This window comes from Pararge aegeria, chromosome 15 (assembly GCF_905163445.1).
Source record: "Pararge aegeria chromosome 15, ilParAegt1.1, whole genome shotgun sequence".
Taxonomy (NCBI): Eukaryota; Metazoa; Arthropoda; class Insecta; order Lepidoptera; family Nymphalidae; genus Pararge; species Pararge aegeria.
The window spans coordinates 12,899,149-12,924,745 of NC_053194.1; the positions used below are offsets into that span (position 1 = coordinate 12,899,149).

Below are 25,597 nucleotides of genomic sequence, written 5' to 3' on the forward strand. Positions count from 1 at the left end.
ACGACCGAAGCATTTCACCAGACCAGACCAGAGAAAATTCAGAAATTATAAATTCTCAAAACGCCCCGGGTATCAAACCCGGGACCTCCAACAAAAATAGCGCCCATTTCTGTGCCTATAGGCACATATAAAATTTTTGGTATCTATTTTATTATTAAAAACTCACTGCATTTATAGTTAAAAAAAGGCTGGATCTAGACACTACATTTCTAGACCATTTCATGTCTGTACTTTTATGTCGAACAATGGTGACTCATTAAATGGGTATAATGTAGAGTGCATAACAACCATTAAGATAAAAAAGCATACTTATAAATAAAAATAAATTTATTTTTAAGCTATTATAAATAATAATAATTATTAATTCGATGATTGGACTTATAATTTTTCAAATATTTAGCTAAAATAAAAATGAGACCTTAGGAAAATTAAGCTTAATTTACTATAGTCCGCGAAAAGCAGGTCTGTATGGTGTGATTTATAATTTCTTCAAGCCTTATACTCGCCACCAAATAAATCTTCGGCAATGTACCGACTACGCGCGTTTCGAAACCGGAGCATCCTCAGATGTTGACTTTACAATGAATAATTGTTAAGTCAACATCTCCGAAGTACATTGCCGAAGATTTGTTTGGTGTGGAGTATAAGGATTGAAGAAATTATAAATACACCATACAGATACTCCTGCTTTTCGCAAATTAAGCTTAATTTTCCTAATATATCACGGATTTCTGCAAAGTAACGCCTGCTTCTATCCAATATTTAAAAATAATACATTTTTTTGTATAATCCCCTTTTAATTGATTTATCAGTGATATTTTATGATACTTCAAGATCTTTGGTTGGAACCTTAAGGAATAACGTCTTGACTAAGTCCACGTATACACCTATAACTTGATTTATGAGGGGACCACCAACTTCTTCAATAACTTCCTTCCAGCTGTTGTCGAGAAACTGTACGAAAGGCTTGGCTGTAAAAAAAAAAAAAGGTTAAATAAGCAAGTAAGGACGTAGGGGTGCGCTAGTCTGTGGACTACTTTTTTTAAATAGATAGATAGATCTTCATTTGCATAATACACACGTTTACATAGATGTCATTTAAATATCAATTACGAAGTCACAGTGGACATTTATATTGACATTAGCTGGCGTGCAAATATTACAAACCATTGGTTGCATTTAACACATAGAATCAATTTAAAAACAATTTAATACAATAGCGGTAATAATAATTAGAATAAATAAAAATTTAATAAAATCAGAAACATTAATTGAAAATTCGTGTTCAATGACAAAATAAAATACAAATGGCACATTTTTATTTTTATCACATATTGGAAAAAATCAACTACGGAGTAGAAATAGTTTATTGTGCAACCATTTCTTCAACTTTTGCGTAAAATTTTATTGAAAGTGTTTTGAGATTGGATGGAAGTTTATTATAGATTTTTTATACTTCACCAAATTTCAAGACTTGCTTTGAACACAGAATTAGAAATATACATATTAAAAAGTTTAAACGTCAATATTATACCTATTATCTTGTAATGTGTTCTTTATTTCTGTATTTCATTCTTTCCAAACAATGTTTTGTCAAATTAAGTTTACGTGACGCTTTGTCAATGTTATTGTGTGTGAGCTATATTAATATGAATGACGTTAGTGCTCTTAATAAATAAATACATTTACAGAAACAATGCCTACACGATTAATATTGAAACATCAAAAAGCACTCCACTTTAGTAGTGTTTCTCGACCGGGTATAGTTGGCACTTCACTTCATTTACCAGTTGACAGTAATTATTTTATCTCTAATGTTCTAAACGTTTGCAATAAAATGGGGAAAATGAGAAAAGGATGTGATCTAGCAATATTCCGCGGGTCTGAACTGATACGTGTGCGGGGAATGAGGGTTCTATATGTTCTTTATTCTGTGGCGCTGAAAATATTATGTTGGATTATTTATAGTAAAACAAGATTATCATTTTTTCTTATAAAAATCACCCACGGTAAACGTTTTGTTATGGTAGGTTCTCTAGTGTTAATAAACTTTTCTAATTTAATATTTCTTTCATCTCTATTTGATATCATTGATCCACCATTATGACAATTGTAACCGCAGACTTTATATATCTGCAATTATTTTAATACTAAATAAATATACTACGCAATTACACACATCGTCAACTAGTCCCAAAGTAATTTTAAGTTATGGGTCCTAAGATGACTGATGAATATTTTTATGAATAATGTACATAAATACCTATAATATACAGATAAACACCCAACGTTTATGTTCATCAAACAAATATTTTCCAGTTGTAGGAATCGAACCCACAACCTTGGACTTAGACAGCAGGGTGGCTGCCCACTGCGCCAATGTCGTGAAACTTGAACTTTTATCCAACACGGATATGCTTGGGCGTGGACAAAAGAACTTTTGTGAACTGGTACACGGCCCTTGGACTTACCTCTTTTCTCGTCACCGTCAAATAAATTTTTTAGTTTGATGAATACTTTTTCTATCAATTCATAGCTGTAGTCGTAACCGGTCACCTTCCAATATTTTTCTCCTTTTTTTTGAATATCTTTTATTTTAATTTCAACTGTGATTCTGACTTTTTCTGTAAAAATAAATAGCCTTTTGTAACATCATTTCAAAATATGGTCTAAATAATGGAGCATCTATAGACTATTGGATATAATAGCACTAATAAGGATCTGGAGTGCTTGTTGTTAGGATGGTTCCCCGCGACTTCGCCCTTGTATAACTTCTGGTAAGTTTCCCACACATAGATTTATTTGCTGCACAATATACCCCGGCCTGGCGTACTACCCTGATCTATAATTTTATTTACTTATCTCCTTGGAGGTCGTACCTGATTCTTTAGACCATAGCCTTTCCTAAAGAACTTTACAATAGAAAACCCAAAATATTATTGTAATTTGTCTTATGGATCCAGAGTTTAGCGCGTGCAAACAAACCAAAGAGCAAACTCTTCATCCTTAGTACAGGTAAACATCATGGGTGGTAGACATTTCTTTACGGGTTTTAGGACAAACTGTCATCTTCTTCCCAAACATCTACTTTCCGCATGAAGCAATAGTAGCCAAAAAATAAACGTGTTTAACGTAAACTACTTCTTTTTCCTGTTGCCGTACTTTGGCAGGTTGACTAGTATGAATAAATGAATGAATAATAAATAAATACAAATATACTACGATAATACATATCGCGGCCATCTAGCCCCAAAATAAGCGTAGTTTGTGTAATGGGTACTAAGATAGCTTATGAATATTTTTCTGAATATAATACACATGAATACTGGTAATATAGAGATAAACACCCAGACATGAAAAACATTCATGTTCATCACACAAACATTTTTTCCGCTGTGGGAATCGAACCTTCGGCCTTTGACGCAGAAAGCAACGTCACTGCCCACTGCGCCAACTTAAATGAAATAATGAATGAATACTCTTTTATTGTAGACCAAAGAAAAAACTAGTTACAGAGATATAAAAATTTGGTCAAGTAAATTTTATCTCCTATCGATGACATTTTTGTCTCCTGTGTATGCTAGCCGTGCAGTTCTCAATACACACACACACACACACACAGACAGACGTAAACTAATAGGGAAATACGATCTAGGCCTGGGCCTACGAGGTCGTGATTTTCTATTACATTCTAAAGGAGACTGAACCTAAGGCCTCCTAGTTATAAGACCATAAAGCTTAACACCGCGCCACGGAGGTTTACAAATAAGTATTATAAATATAAGGTTTATAAATACTAGTTTCAACAGCTATGAGCATTCGTCTTCCTTAAATATAATTGTTCATCTCCTTATTTTTTGTCGTTAGTTTGATAACGATAAAATTTTAAAGACAGACGCCATGAAGCTTATCCGCACGGTAGACAATTATCATAATCACATCAACTAATTGACGTCCAATGCTGGACATAGGTCTTTTGTAGGGAGTCCCAAAATACACGGTCCTGGGCCGCTGGTTTCCAGCGGCTCGCAGCAACGTTGGGGGCCGTCCAACAATGCGTTTGCCGGTGTAGGTTCGCCATTCCAGCACCTTGGGATCCCAACGTTCGTCGGTTCTTAGCTATGTGTTTATGCTGCATTGTGTGGAAATATGTACAAGGGATGTATTGCCCAGCAGCGGGCGTGTATTGGTCAAATTCGGTGAAGAATTAACTATTTGGAATTAATTAATTGTAATTGTTTTTCCTACTGGACCAAACCAACAGATAAATTAATTAAAGGCGTATTTATTGCAGAACGGAAGAAAGGAAAAGGTGTAAATAACAATGATTGTCCTCGGAGGTGCAATTTTATCTAGCGGATGTCTGTTTTTAATAGTTGTTCATTTTTAACGGTTTTGTTTTTTTCCCGACGTGTCTGTGTGTATGTATGTGTGAGTGTGTATTCACGAATGTGTATGAGTGTCTGTGTGTCTTAGTGTGTGTTATGGTCTGTTTGAGGCTCCCGAACGGATGAACCGATTATGATTTGTTTGAAATATAAAATAGTCGGGAGTGTTATTTTCTATGTTTGATTTAAATCGGTCCAACATGGCTGCCACAACAAAATGGCAAAATTTATTTTCACAACTTCATTAATATGGGGTTTTCCTCCATGAATATATCAAATGAAAGGGCTTGTCTAATAGAATAATTTAAACTATATTGGAAGTAGAAAGCCTATAAAATTTTTAATTTATCACAGCTTACAAATATCTTATATCATTCTGATTTCCACGATTTAAAGAACAAGGTCACAGTTATTAATAAACCGGAAATACGGGCGGCATTAAGATTACACATGGTAGCATATCGTGTGTGAAGGAAGTATTAATAAAACTTCCTTCTCTTATTATTTATTAAACGTAATATTTATATGGATAAATGATTAATCAATAATAAAAAAAAACATTAAAGATTTCTTGGGTTTTTGTTAAGTACCTTGTTTGGTTAAGTACTTACTAGAAACAGGATTGGAAACAATGTTTACTTTAATAAAATCAAAGAACTCCTACATTTCCTTGTTTTTTATACTTAATCCGAATCGCTTTATAACATATCTTCGTTTTTATTTTAAAACATTTTGAATAAGTTTACAGAAGAAAATTGGTTGTATTAAAATTCCGCCGGAAAAAAACTATTATTTTTAATGCATAGAAAGATTGTTAGATTTTCTGTTTTTCACAAGGCATCTTTCGCATTTATAACATTAGCAGAATACAGTTTACGTAGCTGAAGTCGAACCAGACAAAGTTCGTAGTGTATAATAAAAAAAAATCACTAACCTGTATGCATTTCAAAGTCTCCATCGCCGTACGCCTCGATAAAGCCCAGCTTTCCCTTCAGATCGTACTGTCCAGATCCATAGAGCGGACACTCAACCGTCATCTTCATTGTATGCTTCTCAGGGTTACGTCTGTGAAAGAAGAAAAACATTTCGAATTTTAAGAAAATATATACTGCAATAATTTATACATTAGAAGTAAGAATAAATTTACAGTGCAACAATATACTACGTTATATAAAATTCATAATTTGTTTAAAGGAGATTGCATACAATTCTATAATAAACTACCCATTGACATCTTGGAGATGTCTCTTAAAAAGTTCAAAGTTTGTATTAAACGTAAGCTTATAGAAAAGTCCTATCATAGTATGAAGGACTACGTTATCGATAAAAAAGCTTGGATGTGAATTATTGCTCGAACCAGGTTGCTCTTCTAATAATTTTAAATTGACACTGTGAGATGGTGATAACAAAAAAACACCCGGCTAAGTTTGTTATACCGTGTAATTCTCATGTAATGAACGCATGAAAAGTGCCACCTATGATGGGCCTGCTTGAATAAAGATATTTTTGACTTCGACCTTGACTATGAAGAATATTAGGATAATACGTTTACCCCACGATACAGGTTGCCTAGTGTGAGAGCCACAGGTTATCATTAAATCAAGGAAAATATCGATATTTGTACATTCAGTGCGATATAAGAAAATATGCGAAATTGTTTTATCTTCTGTGTTTATCCATCGAACGAAATAAACAATTTTGAGGTTTACTAATAAAATAATTGTTGTGTATCTATTCGCTGTCTTTTTGGATTTAAGCAATTAAACGTCACTTGCTTTAACGGTGAATGAAAACTTCTTAACAAGATTAAAATTTGGTCTTCCTCATATTTCACCGATCATTCTCAAAAGCGTGTCTCCTCCATACCACGTGACATTGGCGAAGTAAATCGTACCCAATTGGTACAAACGCAAGCCATTAAAAAAAAAAAAAAAAACTTCTTAAGGAAACTTTGATGTCCCAGAGGCGTGTGAAGTCTATCAATCCGCACTTGGTCTCGTCTTGGACTATGGCCGGAACCCATCTATCTCACTCTATGATGACACTCGTGTCAAGTCTATCAGTTCATCTAGAAGTCCCAATACGGAAAGTTTAATATTTTTTTTTTTTTTAAAACAGTTATCTATACAAAACTCCACATAAATCGTACAACTTAAACGTAATTCAATCAGTAAGATTTTTAAAAATAGTGAAATTAACCTACCCAAGTTCAGTCATCTTGCATTTCTTAACACCGGTGATCTGGATATTTCGGAAGCCAAGTTTCAAACTGTTACCATCAGATCTGACAGAGTCAATCTTTATAGGATCAATGACAGGTATTCCCAGTTCCGGTAAACCGGCGGTGAGGTGAGGTAACGCTGCTTTTCCACTTAACAGAATGCATTTCTGATCGTTTGGTGCACATGGATTTATGAATGGCACTGGAAAAAAATACAACAGATATAATGTAATGGTATCTTTTGTAGTTAGATGCTCTGTAGAGAACAAGGGTTTATTAACTTAGCTACCGCAAGCCGGAACTGTCATACTGTTCATCATCATGCTCCGAAGAAAACAAAGGTATATTAACTAAGCTACCGCAAGCCAGAACTGCCATAGTCATCATCATCATCATAGTTACCGAAAGAGAGGACTTAGAAATTTAATACACCTAAATAGAAATATGGCTTCGTAATTAAATATTTATTTATATTATGAATTTAGTTTTCCCCAAAACGACAGGATAGGTCAGTTGGAAAAATATGCAAAAACAAAAGCAGCGAGACTGTCTTCGAATGTGATGAAGTCATGCTGTCCTGACACACTATAACGTGGAATAAGGGCAAGAAGAAGAGTAAATATTTAGCAGTGAAGCGGTGATAGCCCAGTGGGTAGGAGCTAGACTTCACTTTTAAGGGGCCGAGTTCGGATCCCAGCACGCACCTCTAACTTTTTTAAGTTATGTGTGTTTTAAGTAAATTAACTATCACTAGCTTCAACGTTGACGGAAAACATCGTGAGGAAATCTGCATGCCTGAGAATTCGACATAATGTTATCAAAGGTGTGTGGAGTCCACCAATCCGCACTGGGCCAGCGTGGTGGCCTTAACCCCTTACCATTGTGGGAAGTCCCTGTAGTGGGCCGGTAATAGGTTGATTTGATGCCAAATATTTAATAAACAAAGGTATCCTACGAAAAAGGTAGCCCCCAACACGAATTAGAGCATCATGTAAGGTTAAAGCTCTTACTGTAAGAGAAGGCTCTTCCATAAAAACCTTTAGCCATCCAATTTATGCTAAGGGATGATGGTGATATTTATAATCCAAATCAAAACCCTGAGAAATGGCGCTAAGAATGAATGTTACAATTCCGCGCAAAACACTGAAGCTGGTCTGCTCAGGAAAAAAGACCAGCCTTTCGATCACTGCTGCGGCTTAGTCAACAAACCGCAGTATTAAAATTCATTGTTAGTTGTTGACAATTTGGGATCTGGACGCATCTTACATCCATCTATTAAAAGTTATAGTGTATGAAGTGACATTTACCAAGTTCCTTGTTTTTATTTTCTCAGATAATGGTGTGGGTTTTCCATTATTAAACCTCCTCAGAAAAAAAACGAATGCTACAATTCCACGAAAAATACTGAAACTGATCTACTCAGGAAAAGAGCCAGCCCTTCGGTCACTGCGGCGGCTGAGTCAACAAACCGCAGTATTATAATTCGTTAGTTATTAACAATCTGGAATTTGGATGCATCGAACATATAAAATGCCATCTATTAAAAGTTATGGTGCATGAAGTGGCATTAACCGAATTCCTTATTTTTACGTTCTTAGATAATTGTGTTGCAGTTTTCCATTCTAGTTTTAAAAAGCTCTCCAGAAAAAAACTAACAAAAAAATCAATTACACATTGAATTTTTTGTTAGTTTTTTTCTAAAGTTGTTTTTTTGTAAAGTTGAAGTCTAACGTTTGCAAAGCGCGCGCACAGCAAAGCATTTTTATACAAATATAACAATAACATAGAAGAGATAAAGAGGTATCGACTTACCTACACTAGCATCAGATTTAGCAACAAAATAAGTAGCAAAACACAACAAAATATAACACTTTGTTGAAAACATTTTAAATAAAAATTACAATGTTTATCTAAAGACTCTCTCGGCCTTTATTATTTTACGTTTAATGTGATACTGCGAGTAAAATTGAAAGTCTGTTAATTTATACATATTAAGCAGAAACCAGTATATTTAACTTACATGTTTTTTTTTGTATACAAAACCAGATTTTAAATTGAGCTCATAAAATCATAGCCGCCAGTTTATGTATAAAACAGATAACAAAAAAAAAAAAAACTTAACCGACTTCTATGTGTAATGGAGATTGCAAACCTGTAATGGGGCAGTGTTGCGTTTTTATTTCTGTTAAACATTCATCTTTAAAGTAAACAAAATTGGGAGGTGTAAAATTTATTTTTTAATCATTTGCTCTGGGCATTTTTGTCTGGTTACGGGTTATGATCCCTAATAATGGCTCTTGCCATCTCCCTCCAGCGGCTTCTATTGCTGGCATTGCAAAAACACTAAGTAACTGACAAAGAAGTTGCAGATCTAAGTAAATCGGGCGATCTAGTTGGGAATCGACCACGTGGATTCCGTCGATTCGTCCTTGAGCCACTAGATGTTTAACGATATCTTTCTTCAGAGTGGCGTGGCCAAAAAAACCCCACGATACAGGATGAATCTTTGACGGCCGACTGACGCAGTGGTCAGCGACCATGCTTTCTGAGTGCAAGGCTGTTCGATTCCCACAACTGGAAAATGTTTGTTTGATAAACATGAATGTTGTTAAGAGTCTGGGTATTTATCTATATTTTAGGTCTCAGTACTTATTTATATTATTTATGAAAATATTCATCAGTCATCCATAGCACAATTTTCAATTTTTTTTATTTTTAGATGAGGCCTTGATATAAAATTCAAAGATTGCAGGTCATCGGCAGTACCCTATACGATTGGACAAGGCAATGTCTAAGTAAGTAGCGCCTAATCAAAGAAGATTCCTAGGCATATTATTCACGTTATAGATTTTCACTAGGCAACTCATATAACCTTATAATGGTTCTTGCCACAAGATTTGGGTATTTTGTTTTTTTTTTATCATAGTTTTAATTTTTTGTATAGATTGGTTTAAAAAATTATTTAGTATTTTTTTCCATCCCGTCCCCTAAACTTAACGGTCTGCCGAATCGGTGTCGTAAATATAGATGGCGCCTATAAGAATAAAGTCGTTTAATCGTCGTTAGTCATCACAGAAGAGTTCGCGAAAAGTTTTTTTTTTCTACGAATCACCGCATTAAGTAGGAAACGGAAATTATTTCTGTAAAGTATATAAACATTTTACAGCATTTAAATATAGTGTATATATTTATTTTATTATATTTATTACCCTATTTAGTTATCTATGTATTTTTTGTGTGTGAAACTATGTAATTATTTGTTTTGAATTTCGATTTCCCGTCTCTAATTGCCTTATTCCGTTAGTTTAATTAGCCTCAAAGAGATCACTTTTAGTGATAAGGCCGCTTTTTGAACAAAATAAATTTAAGTTTTCCCTATGTTCTGTAATAAAGATGTTTAAATAAATAAATACAGTGTAGTTGTAGTAGTAGTTTAGTGGTAATAGAGTTTTTTGTGACAGAGCTCTTTGCTGCTCTGCCGCGACGTAGCATTATTGCAATGCTGGTGTTATTACGGGAACATGAGGCTGGTGTTATTACGGGAACATGAGGATTATTACGGCTACGTCTACGTCTTAGGTTTACGAACACTGGCCAGCACTTTGTTGGTGGGACGAAATTTGCTCGTCCATTATTACAATAAAATAAATAAACTGAAGTTGAATAGCATATTAAATAAACAATTAATTAATTTATAACTTTAGTAAAGAAATAAATATGTTCTGCATACTAAAATATACTTCAAGATAAGTAATATCAAGGTTTTTCCGCTGGCCGGAAAAAAATGACTTAGTTTAAGCGATGTGTCCTTTACAAATAAAATTAATTATTTTTAGTAATATTTTAGCGTTTCTCTGCGACTTCGTCCACGCGAAGTTTTGTTAAAGGTATTTTTACCGATACACACATTCATCATCATTTCCTAGTTGTTTGGGCCTAGGTCTGCCGTTTCCGGAGTCTCAGTTCGATCTCCAGCACGCACTTCTCAACTTTGAGAGCTATGTGTGTCTTTTAATTTGTGAAATCCGCACGCTTGAGAGTTCCGTAAATTTCTCAAAGGCATGGGAAGTCCAACCCGCACTTGGCCAGAATGGTAGCTTATGGCCTAAATAAGGCCGGTCTGAGGCTGGGATGGTCCTCTCATTCCGAGAGGCACTGCCTGGGACGATGTTGATAATAACGAACAATGATAACTTTCATCACTAGTCTACACAATATACTCCAACCCACAACGTTGCATCTGTCCCCGGTGGTATTCATTCGTTTGATGGGTTCCTAGTAGTTTTAGAGATTAAGCACGTTAACCAAACAAATAAAAAACAAAAGTACAATCGTACTAGCACAACTTCGTTCAATTTTAGTTTTCTTTTCTGCCAAGTTATAAATTAACCTAAAATTTCATAAAAATCTTTTTTCTCCGGGTGCAGAAAATAGGTATATTATTTTCAAGAAATAAAAATTTTTAAATGGTACTAAATTCTATCAGCTGTTTTAAAACTGGTTACCACCCTAACGGATTAACGTTTCACTACAATGCAAAGTAGAAGTGAATGCCAAAGTATTTCTTTATTCAAATAGGCTTATTGAACGCAGTTTTGCATTAATAAAAATATTTGGGTTTAACATAACTGCCGTACCCCTAGGTGCCGTAACAGGTTTAGGGCCACTTAGGAATTTACAAAAAAATCTTAAAACTTTCAAAGATTAAGTAGATACATTAAGGTATCACAGTTATCTTTAATAAAATTATATTTTACTCATAATTCCTGTTTGTGTATTATTTTCAAAGCGTATAAATATTACTGCTGCACTGAAAACTCCTCTCTCATAGGAGAATGGAGATCAGAGCACGCTGCTTGAATGCATGTACGCTGTGAGGCACGGGGAAGTTGAAAATTTGTAGACAGGAAAACTCAACATCTAACAATTTACCGGCCCGATAAAGATTCGAACCTGGGACCTCAAGAATTTTCAGTTGAACGTACTGCCTAGACCAACAAGGCATGGTGGGTTGATAAAAAATAAAAAAATTAAATTTAAAACAATATTGGTTTTGTTGTTTTTATTCTATTACTACGAGTAAGATATATATCGAGGTACAATTATTTTCTAAGCAATTTCAAGGTCTTTTGTTGGCAACTCATGGAATACATTCTTTAGGATATCAACAATCTTGCCCACCAGTTGTGTGATAATTCCACCTCCAACTTCTTGAACGAGATCATTGCCAGCTCCGTCGATCGCTGCCAGCATTGGTTTAGCTGTAACAAAAATAAAAATTGCAATATTCTTGCGATATTTCTGGTGTTATGGCTTTCGACATAACAAAAATTCCCAGATCCAGTTTGCAAATGTTAAGTTTATCTATGGATTGGACGGGGATTCTTCATAAATTGTTGGTATCTCAGCATTGATCTGGATTGGGTTGCGACTATTTATAATCTTGAGATTATAAATAATCGCAACCCAATCCAAAAGCGCATCGGCAAGAGATTTAGCGTTCCGGTACGATAGTGTGTACATTTCTATATATGGTATGAGTTCAATAAACTGACCTATTCTGAACAGGTTATCGCAGCATTATGTGAGATCATCAAACAAACAAGTAAAAATTTGATAAAACCATGCTATTGAGAAGTTTTTTATTAATTGTTCGGATTTTTCCGCGGTTCTGTCTACTTTGACATTATCAGTTAACTTATAACGAGATTTCCTCATGACTCTACGTAAATATCTCTGAACCCCAATGAGTTGTAAGAGGTAGAACCACCGAACCAGTCAGCCATTTTAGTATGAGAGTATTTATATATTTTTACGGGATAGGAAACATATTTTGCATAAAAATCAGGCCTTTCTGGAAATATGTGGTATATTTCTTGGTTTGTATTTCGCTACACTACAGATGCCAGCGTTTCCACAGAAGATGCCAAACTCAAAACTCACAAATGCAATGCTATTTCGCAATTATACTTACGTTAAGTCAGTCAATAATAAATCCGCACTTACCACGTTGCTCGTCACCATCGTACAAATTCTTTAGATCGATTTTGACCTTATCCAACAAGTCATAACTGTAGTCGAAACCGGTTACTTTCCAGTACGTATTACCCTTCTTCTCTATTAACTTGGTTTTGATTTCAACTGTCATTCTAACCTTGCCTGTGAAGAAAAACGAAATAAAACAACATTATTAAAATATATAAACTACGAGGATCACAAAATGCAGTGTTTATTATCTTAAGACTATTTATTAATGTCTATAAATTTAAAACTTTTCTAAGTTCGAGAGATCTGGTAGCCGGACCTAATATTATGGCAGATAAAAAAGCTTGACTACGTTCACTTTGGACACCTGGAGACGATGGGGGTCGTGCGGTGAAATATATATAACGTACTCGGGGCGTCTAAGAAAACGTCCTTTTGGATGTCCTAGGTCTCGATGGATTAATAAAGCCTGCAAAGACTTACACGCCCTTGGAAAAACTGATTGGAAGAAGTGGAGCAGAATATGAACTAGTGGCGGCTTGTGGTGTTAGAGGCCAAGATCCTAGATCACTGAGCCATCGCAGTAAGTATGTATAAGTTAATCAATCGATAAGTACTCGCATTAGAGCAACATTTTTATCATTAGTTGCATGCAGACTGCAAATTGGACGCGGCGGAATGACATGCGCTTTAAGAATTTCTTCATTATCAATCCATCAACGGCTCAGACTCTTCTCAGAATCAGAAGTTATCCGGTCTTTATAATAAATAAATAAATATACTACGAGTCGAAGTTCTAACCACTAATGTTTCTACCTCTAAGGCAATTTTGCGGAAAATGTTTAATATTTCTCGACCTAGAAATCGAAAACAGGATTTGTTGGTAGTTGAGTAAATTGAATGGGGCTCTTCATCAATGTATATATACTACGACAATACACACATAGCTATCTAGCCCCAAAGTAAGCATAGCTTGTGTTATGGGTACTAAGATTACTGATGAATAATTATAATATGAATAATATACATAAATACTTATAATATTTAGATAAACACCTAGACACTGAAAAACATTCATGTTCATCACAAACACTGCGCTAATCGGCCGTATGAATGAATTCTATTGATTTTTACATCACAAGTTTAAGTAGAAAGTGTGTTACCATTTTTCAAGAACAAATTGTTTTTCTGCGCTTCTTATTAGATTAGGCAAGTCTAAGTTAACTAATGTTGTAATCACCACCGCTTCACAAGTGGTGGTAATTACTACGCCTTTTAGGTCTTAATAGTATTTTTATTGACTGAGTACAATGTTATAAAGTATCCGGGCAGTTGTTTAGTCCAATATTTATCACAAATTTTGGTCAACGTGAACGTTCTCCATGAGACATTCTAGGTTTATTTGATTGAAAGTAAAAAGAAGGTAAAACACATTTTAAAAGCTTCCATATTCTTCTATCAAACCATCATTTAATTTGTACCCATATAGTTGGGGTGCATAGAAAATTACTGGTTTGCTACCTTCAAGAGTCCGCCAAATTGGATTTAGAATGCCATTTAGCTACATTGCATATTAAACAAATACATGCATGCATAATTTTAGCTTAATCGATCGGGGATGATCAAAAACTGGTTTAACATTCTGTTGCTTGCTCTGACCCAAACTAATATACAGACTTTGCAAATTAATTAAAGGTTGCTTGAATGAATGAATGAATTACCAAGTTTTATTGTTCACAACAAATTTACATAAATCAGAAAAGCAATAACATAACAGTAAAGTATCTAATTATTACCCACAAAATAATTAGATACATCATCATAAGCTTGATGAAGAGAAAAATAAATGACTGCGGATTTTCTTGACTATGTATGGCGACCAATTTGATTTTATGAAAGAACGGAAAAAATATGGAGATCAGCGATGTGGAGGATGGGTGAGGAACACGACCAGGGTATTTTAGTCACTTGACGGCTCCGTAAACAAATAATATTCAGAACGTCATACAATTGGCAGGAAGCTGGAAAAAACTCTAAAGATGGTGGCGATACAAATTTCATGGATGTCTATACCGGAAAGTATAAGTATAAAGAAATGTGCTTGATGTGTAGTTGTTCTGTATATATTTAGTATAAATATGACGGCCTTTTGTTTGTAACTATTGTTCTAATTGTGCTGGTGTGCCAAATCGCTTGGCGTCTTTGCTGATATGGTTGTAACCTGTTGCAGCCGAATGCTACAGCCCAGACCAAACTTACGAAAATTCTGAGTTACACGTGCATCTATGCAACTTACTCGATTAAATATAAAACGTCTTGATACTAACCCTTTATCTCGAAATCGTCATTTCCAAAAATGTCGAGTAGAAGTATTTTGCCCTTTATGTCATATTTCCCAACGCCACGAAGGGGACATTCAAAAATCAGCTTAATGGTGCTCTTTTGTACGTTACGTCTGTAAAAGAAGATTGGAAGCTGTTAAAAACTTTCAAACAACATTAAAAAAAAACGTGTGTGTACGAAGAAGAAAACATAAGATTTTTATCAGAAAATATTGTTTTATTCGAATCAACAGTATTTAAATTAATCAGAACTGAGTAAGACAATAGACGACACCAACTATTATGAATAATAATGCCTGAAGACCTCACACCCAATTCCTATATTAAAAATACCAGCCGTGTCAGCCGTGTCTTATTTGTACAACTTGACGGTTCATTTCCGAAAAAAAAATATTACTGTTTTATAAATGAATGTATAAGTATATTATCTAAATAAAGGACAACTTCTCAGACAATATGTGTAATGTTTTATGAATTAAAAAAATGATAACTTAAAATAATTCTACATAAAGGTGACGAAATTTTTAAGGGTAGGTACATAATTTTAAGATAGTACGTTATTACACGGTCGCGTTTCGGAATTCATATGAGTTAGGTCTAATCCTGCTAACACAATATTGCTCGCTCAAGATTATCATAAAGGATAATAACTTCAAATAATTATAAAAAAAAAACACTTTCAAGATCTTCATAACGCGCCTAAAGAATAATTACTTCTAATAATACAAAATCTACAACGAAAAGCATCCATAGGGAACTCTCCTACCCTATAAACTCAAAAAATATCCAACACTTTATCTGAGAAGGTTCAATGAAGGCATCAAAATAGCGCATGAATCACTCCATTAATTTTTTGTTGCTCAAAATCGTAAAAATAAACCTGTTTGACTCTATAATTTTATCGATTTAAAAAAAAACTAATATCGACGTCTGTTTATAGTTTCGTGATAGGAAGTCAAACAAACACTTGCATTTATATAATTTGTAGGAATTAATGTAAATCCTCCAATAACTTTTTTGATGTCCGATTGGCACACTGGGCAGTTTAACCCTGCTTTCTGAGTCCGAGGCTATGGGCTCGATTCCAACAACTGGAAAATATGTTGGGTGATGAACGTGAATGCTTTTCAGTGTCTGGGTGTTTTATATCGTATTGCAGGAAAAGGAATAAATGCCAATTTTAAATTCGTTTACCCCAATTTTCCGTAATTGTGAGAAGTCTAATAAAGTTCATACGAAAAAAAATTTTAAACAAAAAACAAACCAATAAAAATACTCACTCTACGTCTAAAATCTTGCATTTGCTAAGACCAGATATTACAAGATCTCGGAATCCGAGTTTCAAATCACGTTCATCAGATCTGACGGAGTCGACCTTGATGGGTTCCATAACAGGTACTCCCATTTCAGGTATACCCTTGGCAAAATATGGCAGAGCGTTTTGAGTATTTGTTTTAATGCATTCTTTATCGTCTGCTTTACATGGTTTGATGAACGACGCTGTGAAAGAAGAGTATGAAAATTATTATTTATGTTGGCCCCAACCTGCATCTCTATGCAAAAGTTATCAACAGGTCATTCTTTTCTGAATCATAAACTAAGATACAAGTAGACATGGCTTTATTTCAAAATTATCTCCATTTAAATTTTTTTTTACAATATAGTCCACTATCCCCGGGAAGATTTAGAATGTTGCCACTAAGCTACCATATATTGTTAGCAAAGCCAAATGTATACGTAATTTCAGCATAATCGGTTCAGACTTATTGTTTTTTAATTCAGTTGCAAGATTTGACCGAAATAAACTTAATTTATTTAAGTTTATTTCGGTATAATACAATTTAGAAAAAGCATGTTATACAAATTATATTATTTAAGTGATGAGTTGGGCCACATACTATTTATTTCAACGTAAATAAAATGTTTTGGAAATTTACTTATATGATTTAATGTTATATAATGATTTATTAAGCATTTTAATTTTGTCGTACGTACTCCTAGATAGGTACTCGCTTAGTTGGCGAGAAAAAGAAGATAATATTAAATTAAGACAAAGTGAAATTTTGTCACGTTTTTAATTTGCCTACTATACATTAAAACATTAAAAACATGAAGTTGCTGATTTTACAATGACCTCAAAAGATTTATAATTACTTAATAAAATATTGAAGGTCTCATATGTTATAAACACTCTTCAACTTGTCACGGTCTCAATAAACAAGATGAATGCAAATTTAATGCAAGCTATTAAAAGTAGAATAAATGACGGGTTTAATTGGTTTACTTTTCACACAATTCATAAAAAACGTGTTTTAGTCATCTATTTTCGTTCAAATTCAAAAGGATTACCACAGTCACTTATGAAGCGTACTCTCTCTATTATCACCATTATTGAGAGATAATGGCGACAATTACGTTCGCTAACTTAAAACTAAATCTAGGAAAGTTCCAGGCGCGCCCTGGTCTAAGAAGAGCCCGCAACAAATCTTAGCCGGGGTTAAATTAATCAGCGAGAACAAAGGATGAGAAATTCAAGGCTTTCATATCCTTTGACCCGACTCTGTTATTATCGAGATTGCACGTTTACAAAATTGCAGATTAAAAGAAAATAGTTCAAAAGTCACTAAGAAGATATTTTAAACCAAAAAACAACAATAAAATGTAATGTACTATGATTATTATTCAATGGAACTTACCCACGCCGGCGTTTGACTCAGAAGCAAATAAACTAAGTAATCCCACCAGAAAACAATAATGAATGGGAAACATTTTTTTTAAATTATTTGTAACAATAATGGATTCTGTCAAAAATTTACTAGGTCTTTATTAAATAAAGCTCAATAACATACTGATTTCCAAATCTAACGATCGTTTTATATATAACACGTATTTTATACCTCATCAGTTTTTGGGGTTCCATAACACAATGGTAAAAATGGAACAATTGTTATTGCCCCTCGACCTTGTCCATTCTATTCTATACGTCCGTCATTTTCAGTGGATTGACATTAAATTTGGAATAATTGCAATATATCATCATCATCATCAGCATGTCAACCGACTGACGTCCACTGCTGGACATAGGTCCTTGTTCGCAGTGGCTCCCAACAACTCGTTTGACGTCATCTGTCCCCATCGTTGAGGGACGACCAACACTGCGTTTATCAGTGCGCGGTCGCTATTCCACTCACATATACTTCACACACATATACTTCTGACATAGCTCTTTCCATCGCCCGCTACTTGACTCCGAGCCTTCTTGTGAACCCATAGTTAGCGACCATGTTTCAGGCAACATGCACTGTTCGAAGACTTAGGACTTCAAGCACTAAGGAATTTTAGACGAAATGATGATACGAAGTTTCCCGAACACTGCTCATCTGAGTTGGATTTGGCGGTTCACCTCTTTCTCAAAAATGGACCTACCCAACTGGATTGTGTGTCCAAGTTATTTGTACCTTGGACACAATTCTACAATTTCGAGTACAGAGCTCCGAACTATTACTGGGGGTAATAATACTGGGTGGAGTGGACTATGAGCGTAGCTCATGTTCAGACGTAGGCCCAACTTTTGAAAAACTCTACTTAGATTATTGAGCATCGTATTAAGGTCTCCCAAAGTATCTGCCATTATGACTACATTGTCAGTAAACCGAAGTTGATTGATGTATTCGCCATTGATGTTGATGCCAATCCAATTCCAGTCCAGAAGCTTAAAAACAGCTTAAAGACGTCGACGAAGCGACGAAGCTTCGTGGAGATAACATCTCCTTGCCTTGGACTCCGTGGTGGACTCCTTGGTGCTGAATCGTAGTTTGGTCCTGTATACGGACATTTTGGCGTACAAACACTTCCACACTTGGATGTACCGGTAGTCAATTCGGTATCTGTACATTGATCTTAGCACAGCCCAGGTTCTCACCGGCCAAAGGCTTTCTCATAGTCCACAAACGCTAAGCAAAGTGGTCGGTTATACTCTTCGGTTTTCTGTATAACCTGCCGCTGCGTATGTAAGTGGTCCATGGTACTAAAACCCTAGAGAAAACAAGCTTGTTCGGGATGCTGGAAGTTGTCCGAATATAAAAATAGCTCGATATTATTTGACAGCAGAAATAAAAAAAAATATTTTAATTTCAAGAGGGAATTCAGTACACCTACCCGAGGTGTACTTAAACATTAAAATGAGATAAATAGAACAAATTCCCATTTGGTTTCCCATTCCATGGGGACAAATGGGGACTGAGAAGGCTATTACATGCACCTTGTTTATTCTAAAGCAGATTTTTATTAATTTTTATGCATATAAATTGTAGAATAATCCCTCCAAAGATTACATTAAGTTATCGTTTTACGATAAAACTTTTTATACGGAGTAGGTACAGAACCTTCAATGCACGAGTATGTCTCGTACTTGGCCGTTTAGTTTTTTTAAACTTGAAACGAGGTTTTAAAAATGAGACGTGTTCAATAAAGCGAATCGATTATGTCATTAAGAATTGATTTTAATTCTGCTAGCTTTTGCTCGTGAATTCTTCCACGTAGTTTTGCTGTCTTACGATACAATTCAGTTTTATGTCCATTACGTCTCCACGACATATGCTATCTCGGTGTGAAATTTTATCAAGACCGGTGCAGCATTTAATTATAATAATAATAAAAATAATAATCATTTATTTGCAAGAACGTTTGTACACTATCAAGATGTTGGTAAACAATATAGTCAGTTTAGAGAGCATAACATTCTAATAAATTAATAGTGTGCAAATTTAAGCCGTGAATTGGTTACAAATAAACAGATAAACGGATATACAATTTCACATTTATTCATCTTATATATATAGATTTTAATGAAGGCTTAATTTGAATGGCAGTAAAAAAAATTAGCGACAATTCCAAAGTATTGAAATGTATAGAGAAAGAGCAATAACCTTTTACTACTGACAGTTACATAGCTACGAGGATCACTGGCCTTTCTTAGATGTAGGTTCTGGAATGGTTACTAGAAGACGCAGCGTAAGTATTTCTCACTAAGTAGACCAATGATATAGAAATATAAATAGTTCAAGAAAAAATCACTGGGCATACGCAGATCGTGAACATCCTTATCACTGATCTATATTTCTCAGCATTCGATGCCCATCAAATGGGGCCAATAGCAGTCGAACATCCTTTTGCGATATTTTCAAATTGGCTATGGTACCTTATATTATCAAAAGATTTGGAGTAATTTTGTTATTTCATTTGTGGAGTTTTTTCAAAATTAACGTCACTAAATTTGCATTCACATTGAAGTGGGCAGTTAAATTTTCATATCCGTGCATATCACAAGCCCCGCTCTATTCGTAGTATTGGAAACTTTCCATGAAATTAAAGGTTGATGTGCTTCTAGAAATCAATTATTACTTTAAATTATAGATTAACGTAAATGTTAATTCATAAAAAGTATAGATGAGCGGCGAAAATCGGTATATAAAAACAATAACTAATAAAATCGTTTTAAGGAATCTGTTTAATTTTAGGAATCGCTTGATCAAAAAATTCTCATTAAGTTGGCCAAACTCGTAAAGAAGTCGCTAAAATTTCCTTGAATTCTAATTCGAGAAGTAAATATACCTTAATTTTTGGGACTTGTTGTATATACAGATTGTGCCTTGGTGGTCAAGTAGTGGTTAGCAGTCTGAGAACTACGAACAGCAATGCCTTGAATTTGATTTCCAGGTTGGGCAAATAGTCTGTTAGGTATATGCTTAATAAAAGCGGTGATAGCCAAGCGATTATGACTTCGGCTTCACTTTCCGGGGGCCGAGTTAAAATCCAAGCACCTCTAACTTTTCTAAGCTATGTGCGGTTTAAGCAATTAAAATATCACTTGCTTCAAAGGTGAAGGAAAACATTGTGAGGAACGTGCCTGAGAGTTCTGCATTATGTTCTCAAAGGCGTATGAAGACCACCAATCCGCACCAAAAAAAGCTACATCCGACCCTGAGGATAGAAGGAGCATAAGCAGCTACTGAGAACCTCAAACACTAGCAAGTTTGTGCTGATGACATCTACCGCTATATCTGCCATGTGTGCTTGTATGACCTGACCTCTAATTATCAAGCCGTTTTTGTTCTCGGATGTTCTTGAGTACATTGACACACGTGATTTTTTTGTTTATCTTTTTGCTGGTGTATGTTAATTTAGGATTAAGGGGCCTGTAGTTAAATAAGTAATCCTTAAAGTTTTATCAGTAGTTTTTATCGTATTAAATTCACAAAGTTTTAAATTTCTAGAACGTTTTAATTTTTTTTTTTATATGTAAACTAAATTAAATAAACAAATTAAAAAAAAAAAATTAAATAAACTAAAAAAACCCCTGACGTTTAATATAGTTCACATTATTCTACTAGTCAAGCCATTTAATTTGATAACACTATTGAGGAAAATGTAGAAAATAAATTTAATTCACAAAATTTAATTCAAAATTTTGTGGTGGCGGTCATCATGGACCGATTCTAAATCAACATAGCTAAGAACACACCCGACGAATTAATCTTTTAAACCAAAAAAAACAATACCAAAATCGATCCATCCGTTCGGGAAATAAATGCCACAGACATATCAGGCACACACACACACACACACCCAGACAAGACAAACTCCCCGTCGTTTCTGCGTCGGGGGTTAAAACTGTATTACAATAGTTTTGAAGAAATAATAATATCCAAAACATTAGTTTTTGGTCGTATTATTGAGATTAATAATTATTTTTTGGCAATCTCGACAGTCAATCTCACACTTTTTAAACTCTCACACAGTCAATCTCTCATTTTTCAAACTGTTTTCTTAAGAGGCTCGTGTGGTTTAGAACTAAAAAGTTTGGTATGACTACGGAATTCTAATATATGCTTGTTCTATCACCCTTGACAGTTATTTAATCAATATGAATAAATAACTTTTAAAGTGATAATTAATTTACCGACTTATGAATATCTTTGCAAAGCGCCCACGATGTGGATTGACATGGGTCATAAAAAAGAAGAGATTTCAGTATAATGCTATTATTATTTATATTCATCATAAGGATTTTTAATTATCTCTATAAATGAGTGTTTTTGTTAGTTTGTACTTTGACACAGCCACAGAGGAACGGATTGACGTTATAAAACCTGTAAATGAAAACCGAATTTAAACTTCACAGGCTTTAGTGGTACATTATGTACTTTATCAGAGACTTATCTGTGAAACCGAAAACCTACCATAAACCACTGCCATAGTTTTTATTAAAAGAAACAGGATATAGCCTTACCATCACATGCAAAATTAAAATCAAGTGGCTCCTGTCACTTTATTAGGTACTTGTCGCGAAGTGTAGGTGCTATGCACGTATCGGTCTTTTACTTCAGTAGGGTTGTCATTAATAAACACTTAGAATGTTTTGAATTATTTTTTTATGGAAAAATAAATATACTACTTTTGATTTCATATTTTTACAGGGTTTAATTTTTGATTCCTTATGATCTATATTTGTGCATCCTTTAACTTCTTCTTCTTGCGGTGCCTCTCCGACTAGCGAAGGTTGGCAGTCAGCTTCGTAAATTCTTGTCTATCTTTCGCGAGGCGGAATAATTCTGCTGCACTCGCGATTCCAGTCCACTCTCTGATATTACGAAGCCAGGACTTTTTTCTGCGACCAACGCCTCTTCTTCCTGCAACCTTTCCCATTATAATAAGTTGAAGGAGCTCATATCTCTCGTGCCTTAGCACGTGCCCCAGATATGCAACTTTTCTGATCTTGATGGTGTGCAAGTTCACGCCGTTGGTTGACGCATCCTTTAACAGTATTTCGTAATTCCGTTACTTGTTGTATAATATAGGCGTTTTTTATTCTCAAAAATACCATGTTCCTATGGGTTCTGTTTCTAAAGCACAATTGTAATTTAATATCTGCAAAATAAATTGCTGAATGTATTTTGATGAAATTTCTCTAAGACCAAATATCTTATAATTAAGGTTCTTCGAGCAAATGGTTCTCTGGTTTCGAGAATCTACTATTTTATTTAATGTAAAGGTGAGTTTTTATCTTATAAAAATTTGCGCATTTATAACATTAGTACAGAAGTGAGGACATAGTGAACGCGGGCGAAGCCGTTGTCTAGTTACAAATCAGGCCCGCAAAAGAGCACGAGTCTCCTATCAGAATTAGGAGGGCTTAGGCCGTTGTCCACCACGCTGGCCAAGTACGGATAAGTAGACTTCACTCAACATGAAACTTCAATATGATTTTATTTTGTACCTAAATTGAAAAAAAAGTTAAAAGCTAAAATGTGAGTAAGGGAATTCCTTTTCCTATTCCTTTTTAGGAATAAATGGCAGGAATGCCACTAATATGAATAATTTGATTTCCTAGCCTTAGTAAACCTAACATTGAAAAAGGAAATATTTTTTAATTTATTTTGCTGTGGTTTTCCCCAAGTTGCCTATGGACTCGTTGTAAGATATTCTTTGTAAATTAGCAGTCCGATGATTATTGAGTTTAACGAGTTCAAATAAATAAAAATAACCCACTGACGATTCGCTGTGCGGTTTTGTAGCGACTTTCTGCGACTCGCTTGATGTCTGCTAGCTGGTCAACCAACACTTTTCCTGAGCTGAAATAAACAAAGCAGCGCTTCATATTATAATTATTTATACAATACATTGTCTCAGTAAAGTATTACACATTGCATTGTGGTCGCACGGCACAGCACAACTACAAATATTGCGGCAGTTGTAAAAAACCGATTGTTTTTTGCCATTTTGTGCTAAGCTAAGCTAAGAACACAGCTGGTGGTGCATAGGGCCGAGACTACTTTTTTCCATCCAGACCTATCCCGAGTTGCCAAAAAGAACACCTCCGATGAATTCACCTTAAAAATCAAAATCGGTTCACACACAAACACTCATACACACAACATGCACAAACACACACATACACGTCTAACTTATCCCCGTCGTTTTTTGTGTTTGGGGTTTTAAAAATAAGACTCGTAGGAGATATTACAATAGGAGTTTCTTTGGGCGATTCCCATTTCAATATTAAGTGAAGACTAGAGGTTGCAGACAGTATCAGATACATCACTTTTGGAAAGAAAAAGGGATGGTTTAACCTTTACTTTCATTTCGACCCATGTTAATATCACTAGGTACAGCATGACAATAAAATACACATCCAATAGCTGGCGTGCATACGAAGGATTCCAGCCATTAGAGTAATTTGTTGGGCTCCTCAATCTGATAAATACATTATGATAAATTTAATTTCACTCTTTCTTTGGAGGAAAGATAATAGAGTTTATTATAATCTTAACTAATAAACCAAGTGTATTGAACATAACAATGTTGATTCTGAAGGTGAATTGCAAGGTAGCCATCGAATATAGATACAACTTGTGTGGACTATATTCATGGTTTGATTACCAAGTTCAATTCGATTTACATTGAGGTATTGTATTGATACAGGATATATATACCTATTGCATTGGTTGGTAGTTATGTCGTAACATATCACTAACGACGCTTCAGTAAAATCCATGCTTATATTGCATTGTATTGAAGACGGTGCTTAAGTGTAATAAATAAATATATAAATATATTTATATTTTGTTGTAATAGTATATTTAGTATAAATAGGAGGTGTATCGAAGTACAGATGTTGTCAACGTAGATTGATCGGCGGTCTTGATACATTGCTGAAGCCTTGGGACGAAATGGATTGATCCGAATTCATACTAATATTATCTATACCTACCTATTACCACTATAGGCTGCGAGTAAACTAACGTTTGCTTGCAGCTACGTCCACGTTTGTTTCAGCTTTAAATAGTCTGCATAATAAGTATCCTTTGTCTGTCTTCAGGACGCGAGTTATCTCTATCTGCAAAGTTATGTCAACATTAGTTGTGCTGTTACGCTCCTACATAGGTCTTTTATTGTGAATGAACGTGGCGATTCACGGGCAATGTCCTTGGATATAAAAGTATCCTATATCCATCTCCAGGATGCAAGCTATCGTGTTATCAAATTTGATCAAGTTGCAGTACAGTATATATTATGTCTGTTTTCTTATGCACAGCTAAGCGGTGATACCGACTATCCCGACTTTGGGTTTAAGAAGCTTGCGATACCGATTAAGAATTAAAAGGACCCTAACCTGTGTAACAAACACATGCATATCTAACATAACCTCTTTAAAGATGTTTTCAAAATTAGGCTCAGATATATTTTCATAAGGTATATGGTGAAGCGGTGGTGTCTCCGTGGGTAGGAGCTCGACCTCATTTCGGGGGGCCGAGTTCGAAACCCTGCACGTACCTCTATTTTTACAAATTTATGTAAAAACATCGCGAGGAAACCTACATGTCTCCAATAAAAGGCCAAAGGTTGCCTGGCAGAGATCGCTACTTAGCGATAAGGCCGCCTTTTGTATTCTACTTCTGTCTTTGTATTTCTTTTGTTTTTTTTTATTTCCCTAACTTCATTGTGGTGTACAAATAAAGAGTTAAATAATAATAATAATAATGTCTCAGAGTTCAACATAAAGTTCACAAAGGTGTGTAAAGTCCCCAATCAGCGTGGTGGACTACGGCCTTAACCCCTTCTCATTGCCGGAGGACCGTGCCCTGTAGTGGGTCGATAAT

The 25,597-nt window shown here is 34.8% G+C and overlaps 2 protein-coding genes across 2 annotated transcripts; both read right to left on the reverse strand.

The window, feature by feature from the left end:
* Positions 1–763: 763 nt before the first annotated feature.
* On the reverse strand, positions 764–8,547 carry LOC120629987. Its single transcript, XM_039899100.1, has 5 exons — positions 8,422–8,547; positions 6,592–6,811; positions 5,323–5,453; positions 2,472–2,624; positions 764–971 (listed from the first exon to the last, which is right to left on the reverse strand). Exons 1-5 carry the CDS (start codon positions 8,492–8,494, stop codon positions 820–822), a joined length of 729 nt encoding a protein of 242 aa, XP_039755034.1. The 5' UTR covers positions 8,495–8,547; the 3' UTR covers positions 764–819.
* Positions 8,548–11,639: 3,092 nt separating this feature from the next.
* Positions 11,640–17,771, reverse strand: LOC120629827. The gene is made up of 5 exons (XM_039898883.1): positions 17,633–17,771; positions 16,217–16,436; positions 14,922–15,049; positions 12,616–12,768; positions 11,640–11,870 (listed from the first exon to the last, which is right to left on the reverse strand). Exons 1-5 carry the CDS (start codon positions 17,703–17,705, stop codon positions 11,719–11,721), a joined length of 726 nt encoding a protein of 241 aa, XP_039754817.1. The 5' UTR covers positions 17,706–17,771; the 3' UTR covers positions 11,640–11,718.
* Positions 17,772–25,597: the final 7,826 nt, after the last annotated feature.

Bases quoted from the DNA above. Each gene is read 5' to 3' on its own strand.
- LOC120629987 (XM_039899100.1), bottom strand. From the start codon at position 8,494: ATGTTTTCAACAAAGTGTTATATTTTGTTGTGTTTTGCTACTTATTTT. The intron at 6,812-8,421 runs GTAAGTCGATAC...ATTTTTTTCCAG, and splicing joins TAAATCTGATGCTAGTGTAG to TGCCATTCATAAATCCATGT. The intron at 5,454-6,591 runs GTAGGTTAATTT...CTTCTTTCACAG, and splicing joins TGCAAGATGACTGAACTTGG to ACGTAACCCTGAGAAGCATA.
- LOC120629827 (XM_039898883.1), bottom strand. From the start codon at position 17,705: ATGTTTCCCATTCATTATTGTTTTCTGGTGGGATTACTTAGTTTATTT. The intron at 15,050-16,216 runs GTGAGTATTTTT...CTTCTTTTACAG, and splicing joins TGCAAGATTTTAGACGTAGA to ACGTAACGTACAAAAGAGCA. The intron at 12,769-14,921 runs GTTAGTATCAAG...TTTTCTTCACAG, and splicing joins TGACGATTTCGAGATAAAGG to GCAAGGTTAGAATGACAGTT.